Source organism: Ylistrum balloti, unplaced genomic scaffold (genome assembly GCF_031769215.1).
Source record: "Ylistrum balloti isolate Yb309-2 unplaced genomic scaffold, AGI_CSIRO_Ybal_v1 Utg370126, whole genome shotgun sequence".
Taxonomy (NCBI): domain Eukaryota; kingdom Metazoa; phylum Mollusca; class Bivalvia; order Pectinida; family Pectinidae; genus Ylistrum; species Ylistrum balloti.
The window spans coordinates 892,900-906,449 of NW_026782140.1; the positions used below are offsets into that span (position 1 = coordinate 892,900).

A 13,550-nucleotide genomic window follows, 5' to 3' on the forward strand; every position below is an offset into this window, starting at 1 on the left:
TATGACCAAATGTAGTTTAATAAATTAATCAATGGAATTGTGTGTTTTCCATTCAACCATACACACAGCTATGATTGGCAGTTGGTGACAAAAAAGACTGGCTAGAATAAGAATTGTTCGTTTATATTCCTTTCATTAATACACAGAGGTAGAAAGCCGGCAACTGAAACTTACAAACAACTCAATCATACCATCAACAAAAAATAGCAACCCATTAAAACTGTGGTAGTATTTACAAGCTTACAACCAATCAGATCGGTTCTAAAAATAAAAAACGGAAGTATTGTGGGAAGCTAGATCAGTTCACATGCAGTGAAGGCTCATTACCACTGATGATTACACCACACACAGCGTGTATGTATGCCATTTTTTTTCTTCTATTAGATATAAAATATTTCACAAGACATACATCATCACCTTTTGAAACTACTTTGATAATCTAACCTGTGTTATTCTGATATACAGTGTTTTGTATGATGATGCTATTAAAATCTTTAGGTGCAAATTTGTCATACAAGTTATTTATAGATATGTGATATTGCATATAGGACTTAACCACTTCATGTAAGTTACACACATATTGCATTAGATGCATTGTACAACTATATATACACATAGATGTTGTGTTCATTTATGTAAAGCACTTGGAAACTAGATTCTGTACCAAGATTTCTTTATTTGTTACCTTGAAAATCAGAAAGAAAGCAGGGACATCCAGAAGACAACGTAGATCAAGCAGATCATTTGGTTTTATTCTTTTGTTGCGACGGTAATTCATGCTTCAAGTGGTGATTAAAGAAGTAAACCGAGATTTAAAGCCGAGATCAAAACTGAACATAATTAACGAAAATATCCCACAACAACAAAAAAATGAATAAAATGCGAGGTGATATACACGTTTCAGGTTTTATTGTGAAGCTCTTTCAACTGCTTTAGATTTCCAAAGCACATCATTGACATGTTTTAATAATATACACCACACATAATAACATGATTCAACACCAAAGCAACGATCAACATTTTCTCTTCATCAAGGAATTCTGAATAGTTTCTATAATTTGTTCTATCCTTGAAAAGGAATACTATTATTATCACAATGACAAAAATCACCAGCACTTTAAAGTATGTTACAACTTTCATAACAAAACATACACAAAGTTTATAATTGCATTAAATTGTATATATATCTCCTTTCACTCACACAATCAGACTTACACACATACTTACAACTGATCTTAAGCCTGAGCATGGACTACTGTGTGTAATGAAATCGAGAAGGAAAGTGTTCTGATCCCGAACTTGTCTCAATACTTCTCTTATCTACGAAATACAATGTAGTTTAACTAGGGCAGTCAACTTCTCCCTTCATGTAACCTTTCCAACTGATATCTTTTATCACCTATCTATTCATGAACAGCCAGCGAAACTTAGCCTCTCTGTCCCTATACTATCCTGAAAATGGTGACCATGAATGAGAGTGCCATAACTGCACTAAACATCAGAGAACAGTTTCAGAAGATAAACATGTACAAACATCAGATATAAAATGATGTCATGGAAAAAATGTAAAAATTGTCACTTAAAGCTGGAACCTAATCCCCATAATAATCCATTCATCTTCTCTAACAACTTTTAAACCTTATGTTTCCATGACAACAAATAAACAGTCCTCTCCCTCTTTTTCATTTCCAAAATAAAAAAGTTTTTTTCTATGTTTTATCACTGTCATGAGAAACCACCAATGGAGACTCAAATAATCTACTCAAAGCAACACTTATGCATGTATATATGTGAAAAACAAAATTCTGGCAATATTTTAATGTATCAAGGGAATCAATGATTTAAATGCCCTAAATTTCCTAAAACTTCACTAGTGTCAATTTCAGATGATGGACGCCAGTCTGTATACTTCAAAGATAACACAGTACTTAATTGAAAACAACTTCTGTACAAGTTTCAGAACCTAACTGAAAGCTGGTCTGCTTACAAGTAGCACACCGTTATTATACTGTATGAGGTTCAGAACTTACATGTAACTGAAGCCTGGTTGGTACACAAGTAGCACACCGTTATTATACTGTATCAGGTTCAGAACTTAACTGATAGCTGGTCGGCTTACAAGTAGCACACCGTTATTATACTGTATGAGGTTCAGAATTTACATGTAACTGAAGCCTGGTTGGTACGCAAGTAGCACACCTTAATTATAAATGCATGTATGATAAAACTATACAGACCTCAACAAATCCATGACAAACTTGTCAAGTCTACTAAAACAGCCTGAAGGGCCTTATGCTTCACTTGTATTGCACTAATGTGAAGATGAAATGAGGCAGTCATCACAACTCTCAGACAAACCAATCAGACTGTGCATCCGTGGTTAACATTACAGGGATGTCTATCAACTCTGTATTTGGTTTACTTTCTCTATGTTTGACAAAAGAGTTGGCAAATATATTATACCCAGTGACCTTTCCTCCACATCTCACCTGTGTCCTAACAGGGTCTAAATGACCAGAGGTTGATACCAGCAGTATGCTAAATTTGACCAAACCTTTCCACTTCACCAATCTTTGGATAAAGTCAAAGCATCAGAACGCAATACCATACCAATCAAAGGACAATTTATCAGAAAAAAATCATTTAAGAAATATTAAAAGTTTTAGACAGTCAGGACACGTTTATGTAAGTACTGAGGAAAGGTTACTGTGCTGTTAGGTGAAAAATTAAGTAGAAAAAGACACCTTTCCCTATTCACCATAATGAAGTACCTACGTACTCAAGTTCAACAAGATGGTATAGAATGTGCTAGAACCAAAGAGCATATAACAAACTTATCATCCAGCATTGTAGAGTTTCCTGTGATGGATTCCAACCATTTGAACATGCACACCAATGTTTACAAATCAAGTTTGGAATGTTCTTTTTTCAACATTTTGTTTTGTTTCTGTTAATTCACTGTTTATAAAAATCAGTATAGCATTTCCGAAAATATTTCATTCCTTGTGTAGACTGAACTGCCATCACACCTCAGTGTTGAGCTCTAAATGTAGACAGGCCCATGTCTACTATGACATAGACACTGTTATAATAGGTTAGTTATCCTATACATCCCCCACCCTGCTATACAGTTACATTAATACTCATGTAAGACATTGTAATACCACTTTAGGAAACAATAATATAATACTAAGCACCCAGAGGACAGGTGATAATGTGATAGAGATGTGCTGTAGTACAAAGTCAGTATGATATAGATAGTTATTTGCTATAATAAATACATTGTATTTTTTCTACAGTAGTTATATCACTATTGCTATACAATGTTTTACATTGTAATGTGATGACCACCAAGTAAGAATACACTGTAAAAACTGGTGCACAGATGGGTGTGACAAGTAGTATACATCAGATAAATCGGTACAAAAACAGCACGGCAAGAGAAGACAACTGCGATGGCCACAAAACAGCAAGCCTTGAAGCCAACAATAACTATGAGACCAGAGTGTGTGATGAAGATGACACGTTTGATGTTGACAATGATAAAATGGAGGATGCAATGTACATTGTTTTTAAGTGTTGTTTAAGAATAATTAACATCAAAATGGTCGACTGGTCAGCTGGTCGGAGCTGGCTGTCCGTCCACGCGTACTTAAGTCTCCATAGGAACGCCGACTTTCCTGTAACAACATGTAAACAAGTAGTAAGTATTTAATTACTGATATCCATACATCAATAGTGTGTGACATATATATTTATATATATATATAGTTGTGGTCAATTCTCTGTGTCCAGCTAGTACAGAAGTTAGAAGACTGAAAACCCCAACAAGTTGTAAAACATACATGCTTTCATATTTATATATACAGGAACAACTGACTATCGATACTTCATCAATCTTTATACTGATCTGGTATGTCACAAGGAAATAATGGAAACCATCACCTATCACAGCTTCATCATGGCTTTGCAGGTCATGTTACACATGTATGATAACAAAATATATGTACTGGTGTTATTAGACTGATAACAGAATTGTTAGGTGAGGAGTTTAATTTACGCTGATTACAGGGATAGAAACATCTGACAGATACCAAAAGTCACCACTGTCATTATCTAGTCAAGAAAATCCCACTTCGGGCATCTGCATATCTAAGCTACAATGTAAGATGTTGATCTCTTAGAATTTGACAGGATCCGTTATGCTGTGACATTGAAACAAATCACATAGATTTACCTTGTACACAGCTGTCGAGGAATACATACTTACACCAGGAGCACATACTTATACAAGAAACACATACTTATACAAGGAACACATACTTATACAAGAAACACACACTTATACCAGGAACACATACTTATACAAGGAACACATACTTATACAAGGAACACAGGGACACATACTTATACCAGGAACACATACTTATACCAAGAACACATACTTATACCAGGAACACATACTTATACCAAGAACACATACTTATACCAGGAACACATACTTATACCGAGAACACATACTTATACCAGGAACATAAGGAACACATACTTATACCAGGAATACCAGAAATACATACTTATACCAGGAACACAGGAACACATACAAGGAACATATACTTATACCAGGAACATATACTCATACCAGGAACACATACTCATACCAAGAACACATACTCATACCAGGAACACATACTCATACCAGGAACACATACTTACGCTCAGTTTATCTTCTCTACTGTTTAAGCTGTTGAGAACCGACAAGGAGCTTGCCCTTTTCATACTAAAAAATATAAGAATAAAAAAGTACAGCATGTTTGTGTGAACATTACACAAAATGATGTAACCTAGCCGGAGTGCATTGTTTTCAAATAATCAGTAAGCACAATTTGCTTTTTAAAAATCTTGAATTTTTCATGATGAAACAATTCTTTGCATTCTGATATATATTTATCCTTCCATACAATACTATACAACAATATTAACATGTTTATATCAACAGTACAAAAAATAGAGCTATCACTGTATCAGTAATACTCTCACCAATAAAAATATCTTCATAAAACTGTTCATTATCCACAGTTAACAAGAAAAACGATACACTAATATGATGATCTGGGGTGCACATTATGATAATGGTAGCAGTATGAAATACATGAAACAAGCAGTAATGACTTTTTACATGGTGGCATGATGACCTCAAATGAAGTCTTTCCTGTCTGTGGTAAATATCTTCCCCACAGACACTCTACATTACACAGCTTTTCATGTCTGTGGTAAATATCTCCCATACAGACACTCTACATTACACAGCCTTTCGTGTCTTTGGTAAATATCTCCCCTACAGACACTGTATAATACTATACAGCCTTTCCTGTCTGTGGTAAATATCTCCCCTACAGACACTGTATAATACTATACAGCCTTTCCTGTCTGTGGTAAATATCTTCCCTCCAGACACTCTACATTATACAGCCTTTCGTGTCTTTGGTAAATATCTCCCCTACAGACACTCTACATTATACAGTCTTTCCTGTCTGTGGTAAATATCTCCCCTACAGACACTCTACATTATACAGCCTTTCGTGTCTGTGGTAAATATCTCCCCTACAGACACTCTACATTATACAGCCTTTCGTGTCTGTGGTAAATATCTCCCCTACAGACACTCTACATTATACAGCCTTTCGTGTCTGTGGTAAATATCTCCCCTACAGACACTCTACATTATACAGCCTTTCCTGTCTGTGGTAAATATCTCCCCTACAGACACTCTACATTATACAGACTTTCGTGTTGTATAATATCTATACAGACACTCTACATTATACAGCCTTTCCTGTCTGTGGTAAATATCTCCCCTACAGACACTCTACATTATACAGTCTTTCCTGTCTGTGGTAAATATCTCCCCTACAGACACTCTACATTATACAGCCTTTCGTGTCTGTGGTAAATATCTCCCCTACAGACACTCTACATTATACAGCCTTTCCTGTCTGTGGTAAATATCGTCCCTACAGACACTCTACATTACACAGCCTTTCGTGTCTGTGGTAAATATCTCCCCTACAGACACTGTATAATACTATACAGCCTTTCCTGTCTGTGGTAAATATCTCCCCTACAGACACTCTACATTACACAGCCTTTCGTGTCTGTGGTAAATATCTCCCCTACAGACACTGTATAATACTATACAGCCTTTCCTGTCTGTGGTAAATATCTCCCCTACCTCCCCTACAGACACTGTATAATACTATACAGCCTTTCCTGTCTGTGGTAAATATCTCCCCTACAGACACTCTACATTACACAGCCTTTCGTGTCTGTGGTAAATATCTCCCCTACAGACACTGTATAATACTATACAGCCTTTCCTGTCTGTGGTAAATTTCTCCCCTAGAGACACTGTACATTACACAGCCTTTCATGTCTGTGGTAAATATCTCCCTACAGACACTGTATAATACTATACAGCCTTTCCTGTCTGTGGTAAATATCTCCCATACAGACACTGTACATTATACAGCCTTTCATGTCTGTGGTAAATATCTTCCCTACAGACACTCTACATTATACAGCCTTTCATGTCTGTGGTAAATATCTTCCCCACAGACACTCTACATTACACAGCTTTTCATGTCTGTGGTAAATATCTTCCCCACAGACACTCTACATTACACAGCTTTTCATGTCTGTGGTAAATATCTCCCCTACAGACATTGTATAATACTATACAGCCTTTCCTGTCTGTGGTAAATATCTCCCTACAGACACTGTATAATACTATACAGCCTTTCCTGTCTGTGGTAAATATCTTCCTACAGACACTATATAATACTATACAGCCTTTCCTGTCTGTGGTAAATATCTTCCCTACAGACACTGTACATTATACAGCCTTTCCTGTCTGTGGTAAATATCTTCCCTACAGACACTGTATAATACTATACAGCCTTTCCTGTCTGTGGTAAATATCTTCCCTACAGACACTGTACATTATACAGCCTTTCATGTCTGTGGTAAATATCTTCCCTACAGACACTGTATAATACTATACAGCTTTTCATGTCTGTGGTAAATATCTCCCTACAGACACTGTATAATACTATACAGCCTTTCCTGTCTGTGGTAAATATCTCCCATACAGACACTGTATAATACTATACAGCCTTTCCTGTCTGTGGTAAATATCTCCCCTACAGACACTGTACATTATACAGCCTCTCATGTCTGTGGTAAATATCTCGCCTACACACATAGTATATTACACAGCCTTTCGTGTCTGTGGTAAATATCTTCCTACAGACACTATATAATACTATACAGCCTTTCCTGTCTGTGGTAAATATCTTCCCTACAGACACTCTACATTATACAGCCTTTCCTGTCTGTTGTAAATATCTCCCCTACAGACATTGTATAATACTATACAGCCTTTCCTGTCTGTGGTAAATATCTCCCCTACAGACACTGTATAATACTATACAGCCTTTCCTGTCTGTGGTAAATATCTTCCCTACAGACACTCTACATTACACAGCCTTTCGTGTCTGTAGTAAATATCTCCCCTACAGACACTGTATAATACTATACAGCCTTTCCTGTCTGTGGTAAATATCTCCCCTACAGACACTGTATAATACTATACAGCCTTTCCTGTCTGTGGTAAATATCTCCCCTACAGACACTCTACATTATACAGCCTTTCCTGTCTGTGGTAAATATCTCCCATACAGACACTGTACATTATACAGCCTTTCCTGTCTGTGGTAAATATCTTCCCTACAGACAATGTACATTACACAGCCTTTACTGTCTTTATTAAATATCTCCCCTGCAGACACCGTATAATACTATACAGCCTTTCCTGTCTGTGGTAAATATCTCCCCTGCAGACACCATATAATACTATACAGCCTTTCCTGTCTGTGGTAAATACTTCCCCCAGTGCAGTAGATACTGTACATTCACTATACTGCCTTTCTTGTTAAGGGTAAATATTTCCTCCAACAGCAATGGACACTCCATTTTGTCATCAAAAATATTTCAGTCTCAAAGTATACAATACTGTTCACATTTCACCATGTAATTACAACCTTTTATCAGCATTATACATTTTAAGTGGTTTTTTTTTTCTTGTTGACAACAAGGATGAATATCAACTTGTGGTATCTCTTTATGATTACAGAATGGAGAGCGAGTGAAGGAACAAAAATACAGTCTAATTTTTACTTCTTCAACCAAAACACGAACAAATGATCTAAGAACAACGAAGCAAGAGAGCAACATTAATCTAGCCATTATGTTTTTGCTCCTTTGTTTTGTGTTTACCCCCATTTGCCTTTTTATCGTCACATATTTGCTTTAAGTCTAAGTAGAGAGGGGAGATAATTTGTTAATCTTACAGGAACTTGATTTTCAAAGTATAAGTTTACAGCATCATTGTCAAAAAATAGCCCGAATACATGAGGTCTGCGAGGAAAGATTATATTAATGAGACAAATTTGATTGTTGGAATAATGTTTATTTAGAAATCTAATTGTATGTACTGATAAGATAATACATATTCAATGACTATCTTGCGAGTCTGATTGTGGCAGGATAATGGTAATTTGGTGAGTCTAATTGTGGCAGGATAATGGTATTTTGGTGAGTCTGATTGTGGCAGGATAATGGTAATTTGGTGAGTCTAATTGTAGCAGGATAATGGTAATTTGGTGAGTCTGATTGTGGCAGGATAATGGTAATTTGGTGAGTCTGATTGTGGCAGGATAATGGTAATTTGGTGAGTCTGATTGTGGCAGGATAATGGTAATTTGGTGAGTCTGATTGTGGCAGGATAATGGTAATTTGGTGAGTCTGATTGTGGCAGGATAATGGTAATTTGGTGAGTCTGATTGTGGCAGGATAATGGTAATTTGGTGATTCTGATTGTGGCAGGATAATAGTAATTTAGCAAGTCTGATTGTGGCAGGATAATGGTAATTTGGCGAGTCTAATTGTGGCAGGATGATGGTAATTTGGTAGGTTTGATTGTGGCAGGATAATAGTAATTTGGCAAGTCTGATTGTGGCAGGATAATGGTAATTTGGTGAGTCTGATTGTGGCAGGATAATGGTAATTTGGTGAGTCTGATTGTGGCAGGATAATGGTAATTTGGTGAGTCTGATTGTGGCAGGATAATGGTAATTTGGTGAGTCTGATTGTGGCAGGATAATGGTAATTTGGTGAGTCTAATTGTGGCAGGATAATGGTAATTTGGTGAGTCTGATTGTGGCAGGATGATGGTAATTTGGTGAGTCTGATTGTGGCAGGATAATAGTAATTTAGCAAGTCTGTTTGTGGCAGGATAATGGTAATTTGGTGAGTCTGATTGTGGCAGGATAATGGTAATTTGGTGAGTCTGATTGTGGCAGGATAATGGTAATTTGGCGAGTCTAATTGTGGCAGGATGATGGTAATTTGGTAGGTTTGATTGTGGCAGGATAATAGTAATTTGGCAAGTCTGATTGTGGCAGGATAATGGTAATTTGGTGAGTCTGATTGTGGCAGGATAATGGTAATTTGGTGAGTCTGATTGTGGATGGATGTCAGAGTATATAACTTGACGAGTCTGATTGTGGGTTGATAATGGTAAATTGATTCGTCTGTACAGGAGTATTAGACAGGACACAAACCTTGACCCGGATGGATTCCAGTAATGGGGAATGGGTGTGTCAAACCAACTGTAGTGGCAAAAAAAATGTAGAAAAAGCAAGCAAAATAAGGAGACAAGATCCAAACAAACAGGAATCAAATATCAAAGTAAGGAAAAAAGTAAGACAAGAAATTAAGGAGAGAAATAATTAGCTCCTTGCCTTGCTAGTATTGATGTTGTGAAACATCTGGCTGTTTTGTATGAAACATTTCACAATGTGTTATGTATATAGTAGCATTTATATTAACACATTAAATTATACATTTCTACGATAAATTATTTCAATTCACTATCAAGGATCAGAAAGATAATGAAAATTATATAAAATGAAATCAAACCTAAATCTCATGACTCTTGTTCAGCTGGTATGTTGGTACTAGTGATATATTCCCTCGTTGTAATTTGTGAAACCAAGTTTCCAGGCGTGAAATTTGAATACAAGTGTACTATATTTCTCCGATAATAAGTTCATGTCTGGTAATTTGTGAAACCAAAGTCTCATGCAGAGATGCATAAATAATGTATTTTTTCAGTAAAAAGTCCTTGGCTGGTAATAAACCTTTTCCATTCTAAAGTTTCAGCAGAAACACCAGATTCAGTGTGGTGAGACATGTCTATGTGGTATATTTACTGCTTTTGTTGTAGGATGTGTGTGTAAGAGAAAATTTAGTGTTGTCGATCATTGATTTTATTTGACATTGTGTGTAATGCTTTGGCAGTTATGGTATAGACAAGTATATATATACTGAATATAGTAATCATGTGAATATGTACAGTATAAGTTCTTCATCGCAATTGGTTAATAATATAAAAAAAAATCACAACACTAAGAACAAGCAGAAAATTGAATATTCATGACATTTTGTATGTATCTGATGGTTAGCTATTTTGACTTCTCTTGCAATAATCGTGTATCAACAGAACATTGCACTGTTACTGAAATTTCTAAAAAAAAAAAAAAAAAAGAAAAAAGAAAAGGCCAACACTTCGGCTGGAGTGTGTTCCAAGTTTGGTAATGATTTTCTGGCCTTTAACCTTGATGTCCAGGTCATCACATCAGCTTTAGGTGATAAAAGTGTACACCAACTTTCATTTAGATATCTTAGTTTAAATGTTATTTCCTGGACAAGAATTTATTGAAAAATTCACACTTGTTTGACATTGGACCTTGGATAATAATGAAGTACAGCAACTTTCATTAAAAATATCTTTGTTTTAATGTTTTAATCTTATTTCTTGCGCGAGATATTAATAGAACAGGAACAGAAACAATCTGTGTTGCTCACTCGAGGGAGACATGTAACACTACATCCATGTCCTTTGAGAAAGAGATAATCAGCTGCCCCTAGGACTAATTACAGGATAAATATGGTTATTTTCAAATCAGAAATGAGAGTCAATGATTCATCACTCCAAACCACAACAAATCTTGATACTGGATGTAACAGTTCTGATTTAATTAGCATACAGTTTATGTATCAGGATTACTTATAATGGTACAAAGTAATGCCTGGTGTAAATCAAGCAGGTTATGCTCAGTAATATCCCATACCCACAAATTCTTGTACAGTAAAATATACAGGTCACAAGATGTCCTGCTGTATACAAACTGTCATACAATATATGTATATCAACACATTACCTACAATATAAGCAAGGCAAGGCTAGGCAAAGTTCTAACACCAAGAGACGTTTCTGCGACCCAGGTTTGCAATGACACCCACAAGGTGAGAATGCACTTCCTCGGGAAGTGGTAACAAAGTCGCTTACCTTCCAGAATTTTCTTCCCCTGGACCTTTTCCTTTCAATTTCTGCACCAATTTGGCACTGCTTCGTCTTATGGAAGCTCTCAGTTTGGAAAATGAGCCACTGCGCTTTAATTTCCCCTTGAGAGGAAATTTCAAACAGGTGAGTTTTACAGAAATGGCATGAGAACCCACTAGCAAGGACAGGCAACATTCTACTGACTCTTTACAGCTTTGGATTTTCCTCATTCTTTTAAATTACATTTTTACCAGATTTTATTGAAGATTTATTAAAATAAAAATAAATCTTTTATCGGAAGGCGATAAAAATACAACACTGCTCCCAAGGCCACTCTAACAATTTGTACAACCTGTTTAAACATTTCTTATGACTAAGTAGATCTTTCCCAGGTCATCACTCAGTCTGCAATAATATCAACAATTTTCAAATTTTCAGCTAATCACTAAGAAAATTTGTATTGCAGTTTCAAAATTTAGCAGAACTCCCAAGGCAAGATAAACAGGATATCAAATGGTTATTGAAGTCTTGGTGGCAGTTTGGAAAGTAAAAAGGAAAAAAAATTGAAACTTACATCAAAGTGAAGGATGCCGTTCGAAAATCGAAACAGAAATAAAACAAAAATATTAGAACTTATACATGGCATATAAGGAGAAGTGTAGAGATTTGTGAACTTATAAGCACATAGCGAGTTACAACAATCCATTAGAGCTACATAGACCAACAACACTGATGATTCAGAGAACTGGATGGTCATGCAAGAAAGCCTGCAGTTATTAGTGCTCAACTATATAGGTATGACCACACCCACTATAGAAAACATTCTCTACTTTTTTTACAGGAAAAATTACAGAGACATGACAACATCATACTAGACTACCATCAGCATTATGCTTCAAATTTACAACTAGTTCCAAAACTATCACCCATATTTATTGAACAAACTATCCATCAATTTACTAGTGTGAAAATATTACAGCCAATTTTATTGGTCTTAGAAAAAGACAATTTCAAACAATCTTGTAAAGCTCTACACAAGAGGTTAACAGCGTACTGAACAAATTTCCATCCATCTTATCAAAGATGGTTGTAACTATTTCATTGAGAAGTGAATTCTATGTTTATGTTGCGGAATGCCACCGTCATATTGGTAAATGTTTATTGGCAGCCTAAATGTGTGGAGTCTGTTAAGGTTATGCTGATGGTAATCTTGTCCTAGTTTACAAAGTGCTTAGTAAGAATGGGGTTGTGAGGCAGGTAAGCTAAAGTGACAGGTACGGGGTTCAGATTGGAAGTGCAAAAATTGGGTCTGTCTATAGGACATCAAAGCAGGTCAGTCAAAACAGTGTTTGGCTCTAGGTCAGATGGAGGCAAGTAATACACAGCCATGTTCACCCGAAGTATGTCTATCACTAATCAAAACAATCAATTTGGTTTTATCTTTGAAACAGCAAGCAATTATTTAGACTGAAGAAATAGCAGTAGGAAATTGGTTATGTAATTGTTCTTCATGCCAATCCCAAATCCCAATCAAAAGCATGCTTTGTTACTAAGTTGTAATCAAAATGAGTATCGCCCAGCATTGTGCAAATCTAAAGCTTTGTGTGTTGCATAGATTTTCATTTAAACAGTCTATATCAATTAGTTAACAGAACTTTGGTATTGTTACTTCTTGTGCATATCATAAATTTTACATATATATATATATATCTCCATGTATCTTAATCACTACCCACAAATGATCAAATCTGATATTCAAAATGACTGAAGGAAATCAAAGGAAAAATACCATGATCTGTAAAAGTTTTCAGAGAAAAATGTCAATACCAAAATATCCCACACAATATTATGTTAGAGAAAAAAAACATGCTGCCAATCAAGCTATGGGAACTTCAAGGTTTCTTTTCGTGTAAATGCAACTAATGGGCATCTGGTCAAGCAAAGAAAAGTTAGGGTCAGCTAGAAATGGAGGTATTCCTACTACCAAGATATCATTCCAAGGAAAGCACAGGAATAGACAAAGATGGGAATAAGCCTACAGATGGAGTTTAGATATGTAACAGCCCTCACTTTATTACTGATGTTT

At 35.9% G+C, this 13,550-nt stretch overlaps 1 protein-coding gene across 4 annotated transcripts in view; it reads right to left on the reverse strand.

Moving 5' to 3' along the window:
- The window catches only part of LOC132550532 (kinesin light chain-like), a 54,863-nt gene continuing 41,313 nt past the window's right edge, over window positions 1-13,550 (reverse strand). For 2 of the 4 annotated variants that reach the window (XM_060214624.1, XM_060214621.1), the window contains 3 exons: window positions 11,471-11,586; window positions 4,717-4,780; window positions 1-3,680 (listed from right to left, as the gene is read on the reverse strand). In XM_060214624.1, the coding sequence (XP_060070607.1) occupies window positions 3,600-3,680; window positions 4,717-4,780; window positions 11,471-11,586 (261 nt within the window). In that variant the 3' untranslated portion in view covers window positions 1-3,599. The remainder of the gene's footprint in view (window positions 3,681-4,716; window positions 4,781-11,470; window positions 11,587-13,550) is intronic. The other 2 variants (XM_060214622.1, XM_060214625.1) reach the window with 2 other exon arrangements.